This window comes from Accipiter gentilis, chromosome 33 (genome assembly GCF_929443795.1).
Source record: "Accipiter gentilis chromosome 33, bAccGen1.1, whole genome shotgun sequence".
NCBI classification, from domain to species: Eukaryota; Metazoa; Chordata; class Aves; order Accipitriformes; family Accipitridae; genus Astur; species Astur gentilis.
Genome location: NC_064912.1, coordinates 3,550,280 through 3,573,823, shown reverse-complemented (window position 1 = coordinate 3,573,823; position 23,544 = coordinate 3,550,280). Strand labels below are relative to the sequence as shown.

At 46.4% G+C, this 23,544-nt stretch overlaps 1 protein-coding gene across 2 annotated transcripts; it reads left to right on the top strand.

The window, feature by feature from the left end:
• The first annotated feature begins 106 nt into the window (after nt 1–106).
• NAA60 (N-alpha-acetyltransferase 60, NatF catalytic subunit) lies at nt 107–19,986 on the top strand. Of its 2 annotated transcripts, XM_049791033.1 has the most exons (6): nt 107–248; nt 13,186–13,301; nt 14,825–14,954; nt 16,344–16,440; nt 18,731–18,965; nt 19,807–19,986. In XM_049791033.1, exons 2-6 carry the CDS (start codon nt 13,192–13,194, stop codon nt 19,961–19,963), a joined length of 729 nt encoding a protein of 242 aa, XP_049646990.1. In that variant the 5' UTR covers nt 107–248; nt 13,186–13,191; the 3' UTR covers nt 19,964–19,986. The 2 variants fall into 2 exon arrangements, with proteins under 2 accessions (XP_049646990.1, XP_049646988.1); XM_049791031.1 differs by lacking the exon at nt 107–248 and adding an exon at nt 4,470–4,773 and having other exon boundaries at nt 18,731–19,986.
• The last annotated feature ends 3,558 nt before the right edge of the window (nt 19,987–23,544 follow it).

Below are 23,544 nucleotides of genomic sequence, written 5' to 3'. Positions count from 1 at the left end.
GCTCGTCTCCGCTCGCAGCTGCCCACGTGGCCTCAGAGAGCGGGGCTTCCCCCCTGCGCCTGCGCGGCGCCCGCCGGTCACGTGCCGAGAGACAGCCAATGAGGAGGCCCCTTGCTGCGCGGTGCCCGGGGAAAGGAAGTGCCCGCCGGTGGTGTCTACGGCGGCCGTCGGTTCTTCGACCGCCTCCGTTGACCCGGTATGCGCTGAGCCACCCCGCCCGCCCGCGGCGCGTCCGCCGCTCCTCAGAGGTGAGTGGAGAAGCGCGGTGGGATCTCCGTCGCGGAACGGGGCGGGGGGGGGGGGGGTCACGGGGGGTGCCATGGCGACCTGCGCCCGGGACGGGCCCGGGCTCGGGCCCGTCCCGGGCGCAGGTCGCCATGGCACCCCCCCCCACCCCCGTTCCTAGGCCTCCCCGGGTTGTGCTGCTGCCCGTCCCGGGAAGCGCCGTGCTGGTCCGTGATCCGGAGAGCCCCGTGCGCGCTTGCACTCTTGGTGGAAACAACGCAATTATGTTGGTGGAACTGTGTCGTTTGGCTTATTACAAAAATAATCCCCAACTCCGGCACCTCTCTGTGCTTGGGTACGATGGCGCCAACACAAAAAAAACCCTGTTCCTTGACTCTGATAGAGAGGCGGGAGGTCCCGCAGCTATGCTTACAGCTCTGCCTTCTCTTGGCGCCTTTGGGGGGGCTCAGCCAGCAGTGCAGGGGGTCTGTAGTATTAACTAGTGTGTCTCCATTTTCTCTGTAGCAGAATTTCCTTTGGAAGGGCTGGGAATATGTCATGCTTCGCTAGATCCGGCTCCCTCCCTTGCACAGGAGCTGTTCTGCCTCTCCCGGCTGCTCTTTGTCTCCTGACAGCCCGGGTCACAGCTCACAAACCGTCCCGGCTAGCTCAAAGCTAACACGCACCACGACAGCTTAGCTTTTCTGTGCTTTGCCCTACAGAAGTGTTGTGTCTGTTTGAACCTGCCTGTAGAGCTTTAGCAGAGAGAAAGCAGTTGTTCGACTTCATATCCAAGCGGGATGACAACTGAACGTTTTTACAGGGTGTATCTGGAGGCTTTTAATTGCAGTTGATCAAACTGAGCCTCAAACACTGTCCCAAAGACTTAATGGCACAGTGCTTCCTTGCAGGCGCGGTGGCAGTTGGCTTTGCCAGAAACATTTGAGCTGCTGTGCCCAATTCCTTGGGCTGCGCAGCGGTGGGTTATACCTACGCTATCTATATGGCGAAAATAGGATCTCTATTTCTGAGACTGCCGAAGCTGCATGCTGAAAGCGCTGCTTTTTTCTGCGTCCTGTCAGAGTGACTAGGGCTGATATCATCACCACCAGGATTGCTATGTCTAGCCATGTACCAAAGCGTCTGTCTTAGATGTTTGCTTTTGATTATAGGCATCAAATTGTTATAATCTCCTGTGGTAAGCTGTTTAAATATTTAATTATGTTTTCTGTGTTGAGTTTGAACTCTGTTAGCCTGCTCTGTATCTGTTGTAGTTTATCCTGTCTTTGTTATGGTACAGCACCTCCCAAAATCAGCTAGCCTGTGGTAGGTGACCATGGTGAGCTCCTCTTAACCTTGGCCGCTCATTGCAGCTATCCCCTCCAATCCTGAGAACTGCATGAACATGGCTGAGTGTCTGGCCTTTTGTTGACAGATATATAGAGGCATTAAATATCTGTAACTCGCTCAGACCAAAGGCTTTCTAAATGGTTGTTTTTCTTTCTCTGTTTGTTCTGATAACTCCCACTGTCCTATTTTTGACTGCTGCTGAGCAGCAAACTAATGTTCTCAGGGAACTCGCTGTGAGAGCATGTTTTGGTTGTGGTTTTTTTTTCCCTTGCAGTGGTTAACACAAACTGGAAATGTTTGCCTTTCTCCAACCTGCATTCCTTTTTTATCTACCAACTTACAGACTTTATCTGCCATTTTATTAGTCTTTTGGCATTGTGAGAGCTTTCTATAACCGTGAACAGCTTTAGATTTTACTGTCCTGGAAATCTGTGCACAATCCCAAAGGATCACCAGCCAGTTTTGTTGCATATCTATTAATCTCTTCTTCCATCTAGTTTTTATGAATCTGCTGAATGTATTATAGCTGGAATCTCTTTTCACTATGGATTCATCCTAGATTTTCTTCCTTTCTTTTAATCTGCCATAGATTCTCCTTAGTCCAGCTTAGTTTCCTCAAAAGCCTTTACGGGCGACACTTCTGGTAGCCTTTTGGGAGTGCTAGTGCGTGGTATTTTTTCAACTAAATCAATTGCATGTATGAATAAATTCTAGCAGATTTCTCAGAAGCGAGTTTCTATTAAGAAAAGCTGGTGGCTCTCTCCCAACAGGTTATAATTAGAGTGGGAACTCTTCATTTACAAGATAACATTGGAGCAGCCTCACCCCCATCAGAAGCAGTGATACTGTGTACTGCCTGGTACCAGCCTTTTAAAGTAGATGCTTTTCTCTTGCAGGTTAAAAAAAGTACTTCTGTTATGTCTTGTAAACTGGTGCTTTAATTAGTCTTTATATGCCTAGTAGCAAATAAAGAAACTTCCAGTAGTGTGTAAGCATTGTTCTAATATGTCATTTTGTTCTTTGAAGTAGCTGCTGTTGTTGTTTCTCTCAGCTGGTTGGTTGGTGTATTTAAAGCAAGTTGACTTAACATGTCTGAGTAATTGCTAAGTGGCTTAAAACCTGTGGTGTTCTTAATTTACGTTTCTTTTCCTAAACCAGAGTGGTATCATCGTGTCTTTTGATATCTGGGCTGGCCTCAGAAGTCATGAAATGTTGTGGGAGCTGTCAGTGGAATTCAGAAAAATGGTCTGTTGTAGTTGGGAGCTCAAAGAGCCTTTAACGTAGTATGTGTACTTATTTTTGTTGAAGTGTGGTACTTTTTTCATGTCTGTTATTTCTTTCCCAGTAAGGATGATCTTTTTTGCATGTGGGCTTGTGTTTTTCTTTGTGGAGGGTTTTTTTGGGGGGGAGGTATTATGAATACAGGTGTTGGGCCAGTACAGTCTGATAGGTTGGTCAGTGAGTCGGTGGTGGTATCTTAGACCATCTGCTGATGTGAACTGGTCCTGCCACCCAAGAAGCCATCCTCCCTCTTCCTGGCTATTTTCCAGCTCTCTGCCCAGCCACTCCCAGTGTAATTTATGGGGTGAGCAGGAGCAGGTGAAACTCTGGTTGCAAAGGCTGCCCCTTGGTGACAGAGCTGTTGTAAATACCTGAGGAATTACAGGTAGCAACCTGGGGACTTCCTTGTGAATGGTTTGCAGAGTTGATTCAGAATTCTTCATGGCTCTGCCTTCCTGCTTACCACAGGCTACTGGGCTGGAGGCAGCCTTTGGTGATGGACAGGAATTCCCTTCAGTGACTTGGTGCCATCGGCTGCTGTTAATGCTTTGTTCCTCTGATGTTAAGATGCTTTTCAAGAAACAATTGAGCTAACCTGTTCAGTGTAGCAGCAGAGAAAGTTCTGTCTTAGCCGAGCACCTCTTCTACAAACTTGAAAGTTAACTGCTATCTAAAATCGTTATTAGAGTGGTATCACTCCTGTCTTCCTGTTTTGGTTTTTTTAACCAGTCATAGCATGTCTGATGGCTTCAGTGCAGGGTGTTGCAAAAAGACTTAGAGCTTCATGTCTCACCCACCACCCACACTTTCCTCCTTGCAGAAAGGTAAGAACAGGAGCTGTACAGTTTACCAATGTTAGCTTTTAATTAAGTCTTTAATTTCTCCTTTTCAACTTATTACTGTGGATGTAAGAGCAAACATCTATGCCAGAATCCATTTTAAACGTTACTAGCTTAAAACAGTAGCAGCGGGGTTTTTGAGTTGAACCTGTGTGTCTCATGCTGGAAAACACCATTGAGAAAGAAAAGGAAAAGGAGCCATGTTGTCTCAAATTTTAAATTCAGAATCTTGGAGAGGTGTGACTTTGGGGTGCTTGCCTGCCAACTAGGGAAGGAATGTTCTTTTCAAGCTTTTTTTTTTTTTTTTTTTTTTTTAAAGCACCTTGTTTGCAATAGCCTCTAAAAAGTTACTTGTTAGTGTCTCCTATGATGTAGGCAGAGGGACTGGGTTTTATCGGCAGCCGTGTATTGCTGCTCAGTAATGAGGACAGTGTCTAGGAAATGGAGGCAGGCTCGAATTCCCCTCTCCCAGTGTTTGTACTGTACTAGGCTGAATTTTTGGCTGTTTTTTTAGTCACTACATACATTTTCTGTGTAGCCGTTTATTCTAATTTGGGAATGGCAGCAGGCCCATATGTATGACGAGTTGTTTGGGGTTGCTTTTTTTTTTTGTTGTTTTCTGGAGGAGCAGCTGCCTGTTGGAAACTTGCCGTTTGGCATTTCCAGGGTATTAGATCTCTCCTCTAGTGAGCTTCTTGTAAATGTGCCTCTATTGTGACCCTTTGGTTTTAACTCCCTGCAGTGTTACTGTCACAAAGCAGATTTTCTTTTCCGTGTCTTAACAAGAAAAGATTTAACAGCAAAACCCTCTTAGAGATTCTTGTTCGCCATTCCCTGGAGGAATTGCTGTATCTGGGGCAGCAGGAAGCCATGCCTTTTGCAGTATGCTTTAGAGACACTTTATTTGGGTACCAGCTCCTGTGAAATCTAAGGCTTCAGTGATGTATCTAGAGCTGTAGAGTAAAAGAAGGAGGCCCAGAGAGCTACTCGTTAACATTTCTGCTGCTGGGAGGCTGACAAGGCAAACTTCAAATGTGCAGAGGATCAGAGATACAAGTATAAAAGGATTTCACTAACAGTAAGTGTTTTCATTTCAAATAAATAACTGCTGCTTGCTGCACAGGTAGAAATATGTTTTGCCTTCTCATTTCTTAATATCCTTTTGGGGTCTGATTCAAATCCTGATCCTTCATGGCAGGAGGCCAAAGTGTTAATTACTGTGATTCTGTGGTTTTGGCTTTCAGGCTTTTAGCCCTGTGGTGTGCACACCTCAGTCTGGGCATAACGCAAAACGAAGTGCAGAGCTGGGGACAAGGCGCAAGTATATTTCTTAGAACGACGTTTTCAGAATTTCAGAGCTGAGGAAAAATTGGCTGAGCAGCGTGGGGTGAGTCTTTGGGAGGAGGGCTGAATGCCAGGTCGGGTTTTCCCAGGTTGTGTGTGACAGTGCTGCCTTTCTGGCTGTCCAAGTCCGGTGTGCTCTGACCAGGCTCTTGTAGATATTCCACATGAGGAGGGTTTAATATCAAATTTACTTTTTTTGGTATATTTGGTGTTACATGGGATTTTGATTTAGCAGGGCGATACAGCCACATACTGAAATCGCAGCACAAGCATAATACAGCAATTGCAGTGTACAGTTGAATCCAAATGCAAACATGATGTCTGTTACTGGTCTATACGCTCAACTGTCACGGTGCTTGTTGCCTGCAGTCACTGGGAAGGAATATGCAGATTGAAGCCAGTGTGGGCCCTTTGTTTTCTTCAAAGTTTTATTTATTAATTGTCTGTTTTTTATACTTTGGGCTCAGCCATGTATATGCACCCCCCATCCTGGTCTGGGTAGCTCAGGAAGACATTGTTCTTTGTTAATTGTCTCAGGGCACCTGATGATTCACTGGTGCAGCTGTCTTATCTAAACCCAAGGTTACCCTCCAGTCTCCATGGTGTTGAGATAAATCCAGCTTTCTCTACAAAACATTCTTCCCCAAGCTCATTGTTTTTTGCCCTCCTCCAATGCGGGGGGTGTGCTGTGCTGGTCGGGCACGCTGCTCTGGACAGATTTACTGAGAAGAAAGTCCAGGCACTGACAAACTCCTTTCTCCAGAGTCATGTCCCTGAGAGAAGGTCGTTAGTGCTAGGGTTTTGCTTTGGAGGCAAACGGGATCCACATAGCAGGGCTGGGCTAACGGCTTATGTTCAAGATGTGGCAGACTAGGAGGTTGTGCAGGGGGAGGCAGGTGACGAAGGCAGTTTTCTGCACAGGAAAGGAAGCTGCTACTGAAGCAGTTGAAATAATGAGGAGCTCAAAGTCTTGAGAATGCTCGTTGGTTTGCATAACATACCAGGAATGAGGAGAACTGTATCTTACGGGGTTTGTATGTTGCTTGTCCCAAATGAATCTGCATGGGATTCCTAGAAGGAACAGAAACATTAAATGGGATAAATAGAGTGTAACAAATAGCGTATAGCGGTATGCTCATATGACATGTGTAGCAGAGGTCATTGTATTGGTGTAGGCAGCACGTTTAACACCCCAGCTTTCCAATTGCACCTTTGGGTGCAAAGGAACTAGTCTGAGCCCAGGCAGGGTGAAGAGATTTGTTCCTCACTGATGTTATGTGGGACTGTGGGCCTGAGCAACCTGATCTAAGTTGGGTTAAACCTCAAAGGGTCTTTCCAGCCTAATTTTTTTTATTCTATGACCAGGCTTGAAGTAGTACCTAGGAGGTATCAAGCAAGCCAAGTATTTAAATGTCATTAAAAATTTGGCTCCTATTGCTTTGATAATGTTGCCCTAAGTCACAGAAGCACCTCTTTGAGATTCTTAGTAATGAATTAATGATGTTTTCAAATCCAGTCACAATTTTATTGTGTTAAATGAAAGGAGCTTGGTAACAGGGGTGTCTGTGCGGAACATTCCCTGCGAGACCAGTAACCTAAAAACACAGTAAGCTTGAAATAAAATGCAGAAGGGAAATTTTTACTGCTTTGTTGGAATTAGACCTTTGGCTAGTTCAGATTGAATGTTTTAATGTAAATCAAATCCCCAGTGCCAGATGGCGCAAGGTAGAGAGACTTATAGCTGTGAAAGCTCCCGCTGGTGCTCTTGAAGTGATACTCCCCAGACAATAGCGGAGTTCATGTCTGTTTTGAGTATGGTGATGCTCGGTCACAGCTAGCATGTGCCTGTCCTGCATTTTGAGTAGCTCTTAAAATTCCATCTGGACTTTGTTTGATCCTATTTATTTACAAATGAGAGAGGATGCCAGGTGTCATTAATTTTTTTTTCATGGAAATCTTGTCTTGCTGGGATTTGAAATCTATCCACACAGAAGTTGCAAGCAAGGATTTGGTGGTGACATTGGAGCAGCTCCTCTGGTGAGGGTACCAGCCATAAGGAAATCCAGCTCTGGCCCACTGTGCGTGCTTGCAGATCTTCCTGGGAGTATCTGCCAGTCTGTGCTGAGCAGATGGTCTGCTCATGTAAAGTAAAATACAGCTACTGTGTATATGTCCGTCGCTGAAGTGCTGGGTAGAAACATGCAGCCGTAGGCAGAGGGACGTGACCTGACAACCAGAGGAAGGGCCAACTCGCATGCTGCCTTTGCAGAGCAGACTTGTTTAGCATCGCTGCAGTTCCTCAGACCTGCCTCATGCATGGTATGTACTTGATAGTTGTCTGGAGGAACTTAATCTTTTCCTTCTGTGGAACTACAGCAGATAATCCTTAATAATCTAGCAGGAGTGTGCTTTAAGAAAATGCTTTGAATTCCAGAAGATGAAAATCTTCAGCCCAAGTAAATAAGGGTCTGCACCATTTAATGACGGAGGTGCCTGCGATACTGGGGTGGTTGGCCATGTGTTTTTCGGGACAGTGCTTCCTGAATTGTAGGATCACTTTGTAAAATTGTTTTTAAAAACCAAGCCTGCCTGTGCTTGCTTTTCTTTATTCTTTCCTGCAGGTTTGCTTCTTTCTGTTCAGGATGAATTGATTTCAATTAACTTTTAAATTGGAAAGTAAAAGATTTTGATGAACTTCAGTCTAGCTTTGTTTCTGCAAGTGAATAAGATTCCTTCATGTTGTTTTTTGTGTGAACACTAAATTTGAAGCCAATACACCCCTTATTGGAAGTTGTATATGATTCTAGATAGTATTGGTTTAGCTTTAGTCTTAGATTACCTTTCTTTTATTCTGCCAGGAAATTCAGTGATATTTGTTGCTAGATGATAACATTTTTATTTGGGATTTTTATGAGCTTATCTGGACGGAAGTTGAAGTCCAAATAAAAGTTCACAAAACCAGCATCTTGTGATGGTTCACTAAGGAAATCCAACTCATTTTTGCAGAATGCACAATGCAGAAACAGTCTAATAGTGCTAAACAAGGGAAATCTTAAATTGTTGAACCTCTTGGCCAGGCTTTTGTAAGTATGGAAATGCTCGAGGGATTTTCAAATGCATTGAAGCAGCTGCCTGCCAAATTCTAGTAAACATCATGATTTATCTTGCATTTGAACACTCTGTTGGATTAAGAGTGCTGATTCTGTGTGGCTACCTCAGTTTCTCTAGAAATATGGTATTATGTAGATTTTATCTTTTTTTTTTTTTTTTTTTTTTTTTTTTAAATACAAGAGCTCTAAGAGGGAAAGAAAACTTCCTGCTCTTAAGAAAAGCCTGAGTTGAGGTTTCTTAGCTGTGAAGCATCTAGTTCAAGTAAAGAAACTGTCCCTGCACCTGGTAGCTAACCTAAACTCAAAACAAGACCTGCTCTTGCACGGTAGGACCTGGAAGTACTGGTGGTAGAAATATGTTAGTACCCATACTTGGCTTAGTCCACTGAGTGAACATTGATAATTCATGGAGTCCCAACCATTGCTTGGCCTGATGCGGGAAGCTAAAGGCTCCTCTGCCTTTAGGATGGAATTGTGAAATACTGTTCTTTAGCTTATTAAAGCTAGAGCTTATTGGTGCCAAAGATTTATGATGTTATTTTTAAATAGTAAGTTTAGGCCTTAGAATGTGCTTTAATTTAAAATTATATGTTAAGTTGGCTTATTTAGTAATGTACTTACTATTTCTTTTCATCCAACTTCATTACTGCTAAATATTTGTAATGAGAATTTGACAGGTTCCTCTGCAGCTACCCTATCAATACACCGAAGGCCAAAACATTTTGCTAGATTTGTTTCAACAGTGCAAGGCAGAAGACTAGTAGAAATGCTCAAAACCTTTATACTTTCCTCTAGGTTTTTTTAAATTAATTTGTTGTGTGTTAATACCTGCAGGTTTTAGGTAGGAAAGGGAATTTAATGCTCAGTTTCTAGTTTGACTCACTGCTAACTTTGGTATTTTGGAAAAGGGTGTCCTCAGAACTTTTTCAGATGTTTAACTGCATGATCCCTTCATAAGCATAAAATGCTGGCTCCTTTTATAATCATCATAAGCAAATGTTTCCCATTTTGACAAAAGAGTGAGGTCACTGTGCCCCGCTGGGTGGAGGGGCGGTGGATGGTGTTAACCATGCCACTTCCCAGCCTGAGGCCATCATATGAACAAAAGGCTGACACCTGAGAAAAAGATATTAAAAGAAAAAAGATAACTTCACTTTGGGTTTTCAAAAATTGCTGTGGACCTCCTTCAGTTAACCGCATGTGGCTGGAGCCTACGTTTTGCTTCACAGCAACCACTGCTTTGTCTCAAAGGTGAGAACTTGGTGGTGTCAGTGTTGCAGTGGTGAGTGGAGCTATGCTACCTCTAAACCTCTAAAGGCCCTTTTAATTTCCATTGAGTCCTAGGTTTGTATTTTACACTGATACTGGGGTTTTTTTGTTATTTCTTTATGCTTCCAAACATATCTTTTGTTCTCTAAAACCAAGTTGACTCTAAAAGTGATACTCTCGTCACTGTGCTAGCTGAGGCTTCTGTTCAGGACTCTGGCTCTGCTGATTAAGGCACGCCACAGGCTGTGTGGAGGGTAGGACCTGGGTTTTGGGTGTTTGCCCAAGTATCTGTGAAGAGCCAGAGGCTGTCACCTGGGTATGAAGAGAATTGACTTGCCTGGGGTTTCTTCTCTTGGTCATAGCAGCCACTTACTGCAGCTCCTCTGGCAGCAGCAACACCTGGCCAGGGAGGAAGGCACACAGGTCTTCTCTCCTAAAACCTTGTGGCAGGACACAGCACCAGGTGGGTGTCCTAAATGTTCTTTAAATGTGCAAGAGCATCTGGATTGGGTCACATAATGCAAAGCGGATGGAGCAAGTCCCTGCAAACACAACTGGTGCTGGGAAACGGCTGTCTGAATTTGAGGGGAGGGGAATTATCCTGTTCAACAAAACAGTCATGGATTACTTTTTTTTAAGGCTGGCTTCAGCTACAGGATAATGCATAATGCTTGCCTAGCTCTTTGAGAATATAGTGTTAAATAAACATGAACTAATCCTCGCAAGAATGTGTCCTGTGCTGGCTCTGCCTCTCCTGCAGCAGCTGCTGGCTAAGTCTGCTCCTAGGCCCCTGCCTTTTCTACTCATTAGCAAAAATAGGGCTCTATCATGGTTGTTTCATTTATCTCTGATTTATTAATGCTGAGAGTATTGACTGAGAAGGGCTGTTGCCTTACAGGAGCATTGAAACTTCTCAAGAAAAATAAAATGTGTGAGAAAGAGCACTGCTGTTGCAAACGTGAGTGCCACTTAATGCCCACTAACCAAGCGATGTATTGGGGCTTGGAGCTTTGCCATAGCCTAAGCAGCTCTGGCTGTATGTGCCTGCTCGCTCCTCCCTACTCTTCCCACCCCCCCCCCGCCCCCCCCAGCCTATCTTATGCTACCTGAGCTTTTGCCAAGCAGTTCTGGCCTACGAACAATTTTGCCCTCATTTTGTGATCTTGTGGTGGGTCACCGCTCCGAAATGGCTCGGCAAAGGGTCCAGCAAGGGTGGGAGGAGTGTGTGGGTGGGATGGTGGCACTGGGGTCCACACCGCTGTGCATCAGCTACCTCAACCAGCAGCGGTGTGGTTCAGATCAGCCAAAGCAAGTGAACGTGCCCTTCCTTCAGGGCCCTGCCGGTTAAAGCTGAGGCATGTTAAAAGGTCACCAGGGGCTGGTGGTGGAGAGTGTGCTCACTGCTGCAACAGGGTACAGATTCAAAGTCTAGCTTCAGAGGGCTCGAGCCAGTTCTAGGAGTGTAAAATTAGCTTTAAAAACAGCAAGGCGTATTGGTTTTGTGGGTCTTCTGTGTGCTTAAGTTGTTTTGAAACTAGCATCTGGACTGATCGTGAAAGCTGTAAGGCTGCTCAGTAAATATGCAGCCACAATCTTAGAACAGGCTGTGAAATAGCTGTGATTCTTTTTAAGGACTTCTTTGGAGAAGAGCAAGCAGTACGTATCAATATATGGATCCCCTTGGATGCCTTTCTTGGGGAAATATGTAGGACTGGTCACTGGGAGGAAAGCTGTGTCTGGGAAGGATCCCTTGCTTAAAGAAGCCCATTCCATTTCATCTTTTTCAAGAGCTGTGGGAAAATGTCATTGCACCTCTGCTCTATCAAAGCATTTTGCTATTCTTTCTGCCTGCACAGGAGAAGGGCTGGCAAAGATTTCTCTAGATAATAGTACACCTTAGTTGTATCCTTTCTTCTCTTGATATATCAGCTGTTTAATGTGTTCCAGGTTGCAGACAAACCAGTGGTAGAGTTCCTCCTTCCTCCCTGGGAGATCCAGGCTGATGCAGCATAGGGGCTTGATGCTACTGTCTGGGAGAACGGAGGAGTGGGAGCTCACATTGCTCTAGCTAGTGCAAAGGAGTCATACAACGTGTGTTGCAGGGAGAGTGCCAAAATCAAGGTGAACGTTGTTCTCCTTAGCAGTGCTGATTACCTCTCTTTCAGCATTGATGTTGAGTTCCAAGGACCCCAGCATCTGGGGATTCTCTGCTCTCTGACTATGATCATGTTGTGCTAACTGGGAGTTGCTCTCTACCAGTTCATCCAGGGGACTTGCAGAAGAAAGCTAGTTTATGTACCTTAAAAGAGAAATTTGTGGGTGGAGTGTGGATTTTATGGCTTAGCCTGTTTTGTTTGTTTTTTTTTCTTAGGGCTACAGTGGAAGGAGGTGTTTCCAAATTTTTAGGAGAGAAATCGCACACAGTTCTGTGCTGTCAAACATGTCAAACTGGGATCGTTGCTGTGCCTACTCCTTTTGTGTGTCTTTGCCAGTTACAGAGTGTGTTATGGAGGTGATGTGATTTTTGTGTTGAAACTGCTCAAATGGCATATCTAGTCCAGTGGGGAGTGTGTATAAATCTGTTCCTTCTTGAGTGTCTGAGCTTCAAAGCAAGAGAACAGGAGGGCATACACAAGTGCTGCTGTGGGCAGCTTTTTCTTGGCATTTTGAAACCAAGATTTGAGACTCTTAAAACTGGGAAAAGAAAGTAAAAACAAAACCAAATTACTTTTAAAATCCTTTGCATCCTGGTCTGGTTCTTTGACCTGGGACTAGGAGGGCTGCGATGAGAAAGGCAAAGCTGTGGAGGGAGAACTGCAGGTGGCCTATGAAAGGGAAGAGAGTCCTGCAGCTGCCCTGTCTCTGCCCGCCTTGTTTGCTCTGTGCGCAGTGTCTTGCAGAGGGCTTTGTCCTGCCTAAAGCCTGTTCTCAAGATCTGTTCTTCATTCATGCATCTGCATTACAAATGCTTTACAACCACTTTAGTTACTGCTTGCTTCTTTCCCTCTGGTACCTTGTTAAAAAAGGCTGAAGACATTGGAGTGTCCTGTATGTGGTTAGTAGGAATGTGGTCGTGCTACGGTGAAAAAAAAGGGTATCCTGGGATTTCTGTATTTGAATGCTCTCTGCTGGGCTGGAAAGCCAACCCTCGTGGAGTCGTAGCATGTGGGAATGAGGGGAAATGAAATTAGATCTCATTTCACCAGCATAAGTTAAATAAAATTAACATTTTAAAGAATTTGAATCCTCTGCATACGTACTAACTGGAGATGATGGGATTGTGTAAGAGATCTTTATAAATGTTCTTCTAGCAATGCTTCGTTTTTAAGCTGTTCGTTCAGTTTTAACAAAATGTTGATCCTGCACAGAGATTTGAAGAGCTCCATGCATCATAAGGTACTCTTGGTGCATTGTTGGCTTATTTAATGCAGCATCCTGAGCTCTTTTTGGAAGTGGCTGGTGCCAGATGCTCCTTCACACGCATCACTGGACTGCTCGCAGGGAGCGGGGTGCGTACAGATGTAGGGCTGGCCGGGGCAGTCAGGCTGAGAAGTGAGCTGTGCTTATCCTGTGGGCAACAGGGCTTTGAATTGCTTCTTGAGTTAACGTTGCCATATTTTGCTTCATCTCTTTTGAAAACTTGTTCTGTCCGGAAGAGCAACTTTATTGAACTGAGAACCTCCTGCTGCCTTTGTGCAGATGCCTGACTGAAGCTGAGGGTCAAAATCCATGCTTCATCATTCCTAATGTGCTTTCTTTTCTTGCAGGCGTGAATGACAGAGGAGGTGCCCCCGACTGCACTTACAGACGTAAACTTGCGTCTTCTCTGCCACGATGACATAGACACAGTGAAACAGCTCTGTGGCGACTGGTTCCCAATAGAGTATGTTACCGGTTTGGGGTGTGAGATGATGGGGATCTGGAAACAAATGGTGTGAACCTGCACTGGTCCAGTTCAGAGCTGACATCAAAGGCTCTGCAGCCATCTGGACTGTTGCTAAGATAGCAGCAGGTTCTGAATCTTTTATGTACTGTGGTGGTGTTCCTGTTAATGGCCCATTCCTGCTTGCCTGCAGGGTCCTAAACAGAAAGTTCTTGTGTGCAGATTTTGGCAGAAAAATGGGCTTTGTAATTAAGGGGGTGGATCAGCTTCTCGGGAAAGACTGTGTATGAGATGGGGAAAGGAGCATACCTCCAGGAAAAAGGACAGCATCCCTGTACTTGTGAAAGAAAGTTGTGTTCTGGAGTGTGTGCCAAGAAAGCACCCTCAGAGCTGAACCAAACCAACATGGGGCAACTGTTCCTAAGGGACTGTCTTTCTGAGTGTCCCAGGAGAGACTGAACAGTACTTGCCTGTGTACTTGGAATCACTGTTGCTCCCAAAGCTCTGTCAAAGATCTGGCTTAAAGCTGATCTCAGTGTGTCCTAGGTCAGTTTCCCAGGCCTCCATTTGGTAAATGCTTGTGTCTGCACAAGCATGGAGATAAGGAGCTTTTCTGGGGGACAGTGATAGCTTTCTAGCTTAAAGCATCCGGGAAAACTACAGCTGTAGACTTCAAGGGTATTTTTTTCTTTAGCTTTGTTGAGAAGGTTTATAGAGGATTTTAGTGGATTATAATTAAGATTGCATAAAATGTAAAAAACCAGCAAAAGCATTCATAATATTTTGAATTTGTAGATTTCTTTTAAACACAAGGCATGCTGAACTCTCACTTTGAAATAAATCGGTGTAAGCTAGTTTCCCTTTAGTCAGTGCAGAAGGGGGAGGAGAGCTCAAGGTTGGTGATGTGATTTTTTTTTTTTTTTTTTGTACCAATATGCAGTATTTCTTTCACATGTGTATCAAATTAATGAGATCCTTACGCTCTTAGATGAGGGCAGATGGATCTTGCATTTAAAAATAACTTGCTAAAGATGGAAGTGCAAGCTCTGGGCAACGAATGTAAAATGAAAATGTGGTTGCCTTAGTAAGGCAGGAGGCCATTACATGAGCAGCCTGCATTGCTGCTTAGATGCAATTGAAAGAAACTGCGCTACCAAATGGGGCACAGCAGTTGTTTGATGTTCATTGGTACCACACAACAGTTAAGACAGGAAAAGCGAATAATTTCCTAACCCAGATTTCATGGAATAAGCTAAATTAGTAGCATAGAAAGAGCTTCAGATTGACATATGGCTGAGCTACCTGGCTGTATGTCTTTGCAGAAGACAGCCCTTTCAGTACTAAAGCTTCCCTCCCTTAGTCTTGTGTAAAATACATTGGCCTGGAGTTCCAGTGACTGGCATTTAAAGATGTTGCCACCCATTTCCAGTTGAGCAGCATCTGTGCACAATGTTGGCTGTGGCAGTGCCTGCTTCTGTGGGCTCTGTGTCCCCAGACATTCCTGTTTTTTTCTTCCTTCCCAGGTACCCTGACTCATGGTACCGAGATATCACTTCCAACAAGAAGTTCTTTTCCCTCGCAGCCACATATAGAGGCTCCATCGTGGGAATGATAGTGGCAGAGATCAAGAGCAGAACAAAGGTGCATAAAGAGGTATGCAACTAAACTGTGCTTCAGTATGAGATAGTCCACCTCTTGCCATGGTTAACTGCTATGGAACCTGTTCAGGGTATTTTTTTTTTCCCCTTCCATCCAGACACTTATAAGAGTGATCCTGAGTTAAGAATTTAAGAATTCCAAGAACATGCCAATTTCCAGCTAACAGAGCATGGGTGGTGGGATGTGTCTGAACACATGGGCTGCTGAGCAGCCTGGTACCACAAAGGCTCTTCCTGCTGGGGCTAAGCAGCTGTGGCCCGATGGGAAGCTTGCTGCCTGATGTGCCGAGAGATCAGATCATGCAGGCATAATCCAAAAGTGACTGTGTGGCAGGCCATTTAACTGCTGCCTGGCTGTTTTCAGTGTGCCTGGTCATCACTGGTGACTGAGGTATGCGCAGCTGTGGGAAAACGAACCTCTTCCTTTCTTACATAAGGCTTGAACTTCCTTAGCTGTGCTGGGCGAGTCACTCCTGTGACTTCCTGCAGAAGCTCCCCTGTTTACATGGTCACTGTCTCGAACACAAAGCAGAGGTAACCAATCTACAGAAAGCTCAGGCTTCAGGGATAACAGAGCTTGAAGGCGAGGAGAGACAACACAGTATAGCAGAGAGGTGAAGAAGAGGTGGTCACTGAAGACAGTATGAGAAAAGACCACTGGGTTAGTGTAGGAAAACCAGCATAGGCAAGTGGATTAAAAAAAAAAAGCAGGGGCAATGCAGAGAGTGCATAACTTCTGAAAGGCCATCAGTGTTATGATTAAACAATGATCTTGACGTTTGTAGGGACTGAGAGCATTGAGTGGCATGGCTCTCTGAGCTTCACCTCAAAGCTAGTCAAAGTCAGAAACTGCATCTTCAGCAACTCTAACAAAAGGCTCTTGTTCCAGCCAAGCTGAAAGCCAGGGGCTTATTCAGACACTGCTGCAGGCAACTGAGCCTGTAGAACATGCTCCTTGTCCTCTACTGCAGTACAGAGATCTCCAGCTGACATGAAGCTCAGATGGAGCATGCAGGCAATAACGACTATTGCTGGATTGATCTAGACACTGATGGGTAACTCCATAATTGGCACTTTAAATCCTTCCTGGTAAAGAATGCAAATATATTCTGTCCTTAAGCCCACAAATAATTTATATAGTCAGGAAACATGATGATTTGTATTCTGCATCTGGGAAGATGATATGAAAGTAGGAATAACCCCTAAGGGACCATGCTTGAATTTTTTAACTCTGCACATCCTTTCCAGAAGCTTCAGCTAAGACTGTTCAGTGAAGAGAAGTTTCCTGCTATAGCCTTGTTTTCAGGTGTTCTGGTACGGGATTTTGCTTTCTCCTGTGCTTCCCCAGGTATCCTATTAAATAACTTGTCATATCTCTACTTAGGATGGAGACATCCTAGCTTCCAATTTTCCTGTGGACACGCAAGTTGCTTACATCCTAAGTCTTGGAGTGGTGAAGGAGTTCAGAAAACATGGAATAGGTAAGATGGTGCTAAGTGACAACTCTGTTTCTGTTATTTGCCACGTGTGGCTAATGGGCATGACTGAAGGAGCTTCACCATTTCACTGGAATACGCTTTTGAAACAAGCTTCTTGCTAATGTGTAACCAGCAGTTGGGAAGGTGGTGCACTCACATCCCCTTCTTGGTGTTAATACAGGTGCACTGAGATGTTTTTGCTGGTGTAGGCACAACACAATGTGCAAATGTTTCTGAAGAGCACGGGGCTTTGTCTGTCTTGTTCCTATGGGACAGCTGAGCACGCCAAAAACTTTCCGTTAGTCTCAGCAGCAGGACTGCAAGTGCTAGGACTTCACTCTGGAGCAGGGTTTGAAACAATTTTTCATGAGTATCAGAAGCCTGGTGCCTGAGGCAGAAAACATAGCTGCTTTTAACAGTTCAACTTCAACAGATCAAACAAACATTTAGAAAAACGCAAAGGGAACTAGAAAAAGTGTGTAACTTGGACCTGATTAAATCTATCAAATGCATGTAAAAGTCAGCTCTGAATGCCTGCTGCAACACACAGCATTTTTGCAGCCATTTGAAAATCCTGCAGTCAAAACGGCTTATCTCCATTTAGAGCAGGATGTGTTTTGTCCTCAAAGTGCTCTTCTGATCCAGTTTTAAGTATCTTTGATCTGCAAAAGCAAATAGGCCAGGTTTGGCAGCATGACCCAGTGTTGCACATCTGGAGTCTCTTCAGTGGATACAGGTGTAACTCATTTTCTTCAAGTCCTCCCTTCTCCCCCGGTCATATTCAGAATGGTACAAACTGATAGGATACATAAGAATGTCCAGAAGAGACGTCAGTGAGAGCACAGTATTTAAAACTTGCATTGAAATACTAGTGGAGATAAATTTTCTGTGCAAAGAAGAAAATACTAGCACAGGATGGTCAGAGAAAGTGGTAAAGAGGTCTTCTGTTCTGTAAAATTGTGGTGGTTTTGAGTCTCCTTTCAGTTTCCAAATCCTAATTTATTTTTTTTTCTAACTCCATCTTGATGGAATTTTCTCCTTTCAGAATCAGTATTTCCTGTATCCATTACATCTATACAGCATGTTGCTGTGCTCTCTCAAAAACTTTGGACCTGTACCTGTAGCAGCACAACCTAAAGAAGCTGCTGCCTGCTTCCGCTTTTACTGAGACCTTTCTCTTGAGAGTTTTTCTACTTGTGTTTGAAGCTGAAGTCTTTAATGCAGGAGGCTTTTCACCCCAGGCATACTTCTAAGCACTAAAGCTCTGATTTTTCTCTGGCAGGCATTAAAAGGCTTTGGTTTCTAGTTCTCTGCTATTCTTAAACCAGAGGGCAGTTGGATTTCTGTGAGATAGAAGAGTGGAATATCTCATAACAAAATTAAACTGCTCTCCTGTTGATGTCTCTCAGTGTCTTTCTGTGTTTAGCTGATATAAATTCTCAAGTATCAAGTGACAATGAAGTCAGGGCTGTTGACTTATGCTCTGAAATCCTGTGGGTCCTGCTGAAAGTTTTAATGTGCCCTGCGGATTGTGGAACGGCACCGTAATTTTCATCTCTGTGTTTGAATTAGCTAAGCTATTTCTTTAGCCTGTTGTTACCACATCTGATGGAAGAAGTTCCCCTGCAGGTTCTGCTGGGTCCTTCATGCCGTGTTGAGGTGATTTGGATGAACCTCCAGGTCTTGTCTCTTGGGGCTGGAGTATCCTCTGTGCTCTCCTCTGGTTTCTCCTGCTGACTAGTGGCTGCAACAAATTCAGGTTGAATGAGACTATGCCTCAGCTCTCTTCCTGAGAAGGGATCTTAAAATCCTACCAGTTTTTAGATTTTAATTCAAGTTCAGCAGACGAAATGCAATAACCTGCTTGTGAAGTCCTGTTTTGACACTCTGCTGTTTTAAATGGCTTTAAAATAAATAAATGTGATAGAACAGATAGCACTGAAAATGACTCACTGACCTTCCCCAAAGCTGAGAGCTGCTTGGCTGGGGATGGGCATTATTGGCAGATTCCCATGTCTGGCTCATCTTTGTGGTTATTGAATCAGAAGTTTGTGTCTTTATAAAATCTGTTTTGTGAAGCCATAGTCATAGGTGAGATGAGATTCATATTAAAAACATGTAGTGTGGTCCTGTTAAATTCCTCAAGAAGGTCTGTGAGAACTGGGTGGGATCTGGGGTCTTCAAGCGTGTGCTTAGACGCTGGGTGCAGATCTCAGCTGGGACCTATGAACCCTTGTGCTGGCCCTGCGAAGGCAGCTGCACTGTGTGATTGTGCTGCTCTTTCCTTCAACAGGTTCGCTCTTGCTTGAAAGTTTAAAAGACCATATATCAACGACTGCCCAAGATCACTGCAAAGCCATCTACCTGCATGTCCTCACGACTAACAACACAGCAATAAACTTCTATGAAAACAGGGACTTTAAACAGCACCACTATCTTCCCTATTATTATTCCATCAGAGGGGTCCTCAAAGATGGCTTTACCTACGTCCTGTACATCAATGGCGGACATCCACCCTGGACAATCTTATATCCTTTACCTTCAGTCTGATTAGCAGTGGAGCACGCTGAGCAGACACCAAACCATGTTTTGGGTTAACAATAGCAATCTAGCAAAGTGTGAACCAGGTCTGGGGACTGATGCCCGCTCAGATGCGAGTTTAATCTGAAGCCAGCAGGAAGGCAATGTTAGAGGGATTTGACAGTGACCCGTTTGTGCCCAGGCTCCCCCGACTCCTCTAGGAACAGTTCAGGGAGGCAGTGTAGGATGGTACATTGAATTCTAAGTTGGAGCAAATTTGATGCCGGTGATGGTGAATGCTGGTGTTAAGTCAAAGTGCTAGGTGTGCTTTGGCTTATGGGGTGCAGGATTTGGCCAGGAGCGTGGCAGAGAAGCCCTTGGTCTTGATTCCTGTGACCTAGGATCCCCTGTGACTCTGGCCTGGCCTGGATCTCAGCAGGCTGCTCTCGAACTGACTTTGCGAGTTTGTTTCAGGTCACTGGATCATGGAGAAGAAACTTGACCTTTCCTGGGTGTAGGTAGTCAGTCCAAACCTCTCCAGGCAGGTGGATGGATTGCCATCCCCATGGGAACTTGCTGTGGAGTGCAAAGGGAAGTAGCAGCTGCTTGGAGGAGGTACTTCCCATACAAGTTGGAGCCACTGTTCCCAAATTGCCGCCTTTTTCAGTGCAAAGTAGACCTGCTTTTGACAGAAAGGAGCAGGCAATTAATAGAAGGAGCAGATCTGTCTAGCTGAGCAGAGCAGCTTTCACTGTGTCATGGGGTCTCTTTAGGGAGTGCTAGTCCACAGAGTATTTTGTTATTTCTTAAGTTACAGGGTAGATGTTGCTGTCCTTAACCGAAGGCCACTGACTACCTTCAGCACATTGGATCAACGCTAGCCAGCCTGAGCCCGTGTTCAATTCCCCAGAGGATATATCGACAAGCCCAGAGCCTTCTCTGCAGCCTTCTGCCCTGGTCTGGCATTTCTGCCAAGAGTGGCATTGAATATAGTCGGACGATGTGACTGGATCAGAAGATGTACAAAAAGCAGAGGTGGGTACCTGGGGGAAAGTTCCCTCCTCTGCCCGAGGCCGGCAGCGATGCGGTGGCAGTGCCCCATGGCTGCTGTCCTGGGGCAACTGTGAGAGTGTCCTCAAGCGAGGGCTGCTGAAGCTGCAGCTCTGCTGCTGGGCGAGCTGCTGTGTAAGGTGTCGGGGGCATCACTGTGCTCTCGTTTCCAGCTGGTGGCCAAACTCCTACTGGTTTCATTTGAAGGGGATTTGAACTCTGGTCTTGTTTACTTGAGTCCAGAGCGTGACAGCAGATTGAACCTGTCCCTGGTGTCTCTCTCCTTTTCCCAGCTGTGTTAGACCAGCTTGCGAGACCCAGAGTGACTGAGTCCTCACTCTTTCCCCAGCTCAGTGTCCCAGCACAGTAACTGGTAGCCTGTTTGCTGCCAGTTGCATTGCATGCCTCTGATAACAAGGTCTTCAGGACAGTGGCCCCCCAGTATGCTTGAAGAGACCCATAGCACCTGGTTTCCCTAAGACAGCTGCCCTCTTTTCTTTCCATAGGATTGTTCTTCCTTTCATCTCCTGAACCATCTGGCTCTGTGATGATTCCAGTGATGACGGTTCTTGGTCAGTGACCCAGCCCCTGGACGGGACTCCTTGTTCCACAGGTTGACCGAGATTTGGTAGACTTCACACTTGACAGGCTGCAGTCCTGACTTACCCCCGTGGCCTGGAGCCTGTGAGCGCTGTCTGGGCAGGCCTGGCTTTCATGCGAGGCATCTGGCTGTGCCGTAGCTGAGGGTCCTTTGCGTCACCAGTCTGTGTGCATGTTGCACTCTCCCTGCCACTTCCCTTGCCTCTGGTTTGCTCCTATTTGTATATGTGATTTAGAGGGGTTCAGCTGCTGCTTCCACACCATGGCTACTGAAAGCAGCATGAATGAGGTTAATCAATCTGCACTGACCAACCATGTAAATGAGCCGTAAGCACCCTGGCAGGCCACTGCTGGCAGAATATACAGTTGTGCCCTTGTTGCTGGGGAAGGGGAGAACTGGGTGAGGGGAAGTGGATAGCGAAGATCATGTCTGGGTCCTGCCAAATCAGCTGCTGGTGCTTCCTGCAGGTAAATTCCAGGGAGGGTAACTGCCTCGCATGAGAAACTACCCAGCCCCAACAGCCCTCTGGAGTGACTTAAAAAGCAGCATCTAATTCAGGATGCATCAAGTAGAAGGCAGGGAATGAAATTGCTATTTCATAGTGAAATATATATATATTATACTGTATAGATCTTTCTGCCTTTGTCCAAGTTGGAACGTAGCAGGGGAGGGGAGCTGGGGATGTAGAGCTGCTGCTGCAGCCAGAACCCTGCAGAGTCTGGTCCAGAGCCCTTCTCCACTGCATGCACCCTCCTTTGGCACCAGGGCTGGACCCTTGCAACGTCTTTGGGGATGAGCTCTGTGCACAGATCACACTGCCTTTTCCTTGCTGAAGAAAAGCCTCCCCAGCTGCTCACTGGTGTGCTTCAGGCCATAGTCTGGGCTTCCCCTGGGGCTGTGCTGGCCCATGTCCTGGCTGCAGGGCCCTCTCCATGGCTGGGCCAGCCTGGGGCTAAGTCTCGGCTCACTGGTGTTAACGTCTAGCTCATGTGCTGCAACCAGGCCAGGCACTGTTCCTGTGCCTCAGAGCAAGGTTGGGTGAGTGCTTTGCTTTTAAGGTGGGAGTCTCTGCAGCCCATCCAGCCCGGGCACGTGTCAGAGGCGCAGGTATCCATTGAGCCCTGCCACGTTCCCCTGGTGAATCCCCCTTCCCTGGCTGAGGCTTTTCCTCTGCTCAGCAGCACCATGTTCCTCATTCCTCTCTCATTTTGAAACTGGGGCTTGAGCAAAGGAGGTCTAAGCTGCAGCTGGTGCATCGCCTGTGTGTGCAGGCAGTCCCAGTTCTGGCAGTGGGTGTGGGCAGGGCCTGGGGATGAGACACAATACAGGTCAGGCTTAGACTTGGAAGAGAAAGAAAGCATGTTAAGATCTTGCAGCCCGGATGACTGTACAGTCATGTCAGTGTCTGTAAGCCCCTGAGATGGGAGTTAATTAATAAAAGGGTGCAGGAGGTGAGCTTGCTGTGTGTGGTACTATGCTGGTTCCTGAGAAGGGTGGCTGGGACCAGCTTCCCCTTCCCCCGTTACTGCCACGGGGCTGGCACTGTGTGCTGCTGCTCAGCTCGGAGGTGGCTGTGGCACAGAAAGCCCTGGTGAGTGCAGCTTCTCCCACAGCCCTGGCCAGCCCTGCAGCCTGGACTGCAGGAAGCAGCTTGATCCAGCCCAAGGGGCTGGCACGTACCATGTTTTGGAGCAGCAGAAGGCTGTTCTACTGGGAGGTGCTGGTACCCTCTTCTGGGGCTGAAAGAGGTCTAGCTCAATGACTGTTTGACACAAAGTAAGAAGGTGTCTCTGTGAGGACAGTCAAGCTTGGAGCTGTTGGAGAGTCCATCCTCGGAGAGCTTCAAGCCCCAAGAAGCCAGGGCTGACCTCAGTGTGGGTCTTGCTCTGAGGCTGTTGGAACAGATCACTTCAGAGGGTCCTTCCAACCTACACATCCCTGGTTCCCCTTCAGTTTAGAAGCACAAGCAGCACACTGCAGTCAGCTGGGTGCAAAGTTGCGGCTGCTACCCTGCATGCAGCAAGCAGGCTGAGTAAGGCTCAAGGGACTGTTTTGTGGCAGAGGACATGCGATGGGGCAGGGAGATGCAGGCTGAGCTGGGGCAGATGCAGCTTTGGCTGAGGTTCCTCTCGGGGTTTTAGCTGGGCCACGGGGTGGGAGAGGGTCTCTGCTGCCGGGGGACTGAGATAGCGTGGTGTGTTGGCAGTCTGCTGCCACCAACATTTCCCTCTGCGGGGCTGTGTGCTCCTGCCTGGGAGCGATGTGGTGGAGCCGCTTGCAGAAGAGCGGGGCAGGTCTGCGCAGCCAAGGGCTCAGCTGAGCGGACAGGGGCATCCTGTGCCATGGAGCTGGCTGGGTCCTTCAGCCAGGCTCCGGCTGCCACCACCTCACCAAGGTGGCTTGGCTGCCTCCAGCCTGGCCTTGCTGCCTCAGCAGGTGCCCTGGCTGTGCTCCCCTGCCGGGCCTTGGTGCCAAGCAGCTCACCTGCGGAGGCCCTGGCGGGGAGGCTTTGGCTGGCCCCCCACTGGCAGGGGAGGTAGCAGCAGGGACTACTGTGACCCCTCCTAGCCACAGCACTATCCAAGGGGAGACCTGAAGCACCCTTCCAGCCTCACTTGTGTTACCACTTTTTGGTCTTAGGGTTTTTTGGGTTTTGTTTTTTGGTTTTGGGGGTTTGTTTGGTTTTGCTTATCCACTTTTTACTTAAGCATGTCTATTGGTTTATATGAGTTTCTTTAGCAACTCAAGCCCCTGGTTTTCCTCAGCACTTGCTTTCTCTGGACCAGAATGAATCTCTCTCTCTTTTCCCCGATTGCTTGGGACTGATGTTTCTTCACTTTGTATCCTGCCCATTACGCAACCCAACTCCACTGCTGCAGCACTTGAGCACATCCCAAGGGGAGCTGTGACTGGTCTGTGTGTCCTTCTGCCACCCT

Bases quoted from the DNA above. Each gene is read 5' to 3' on its own strand.
- NAA60 (XM_049791033.1), top strand. From the start codon at position 13,192: ATGACAGAGGAGGTGCCCCCGACTGCACTTACAGACGTAAACTTGCGT. The intron at 14,955-16,343 runs GTATGCAACTAA...ATCTCTACTTAG, and splicing joins GAACAAAGGTGCATAAAGAG to GATGGAGACATCCTAGCTTC. The intron at 18,966-19,806 runs ATATCCTTTACC...ACCGAAGGCCAC, and splicing joins CATCCACCCTGGACAATCTT to TGACTACCTTCAGCACATTG.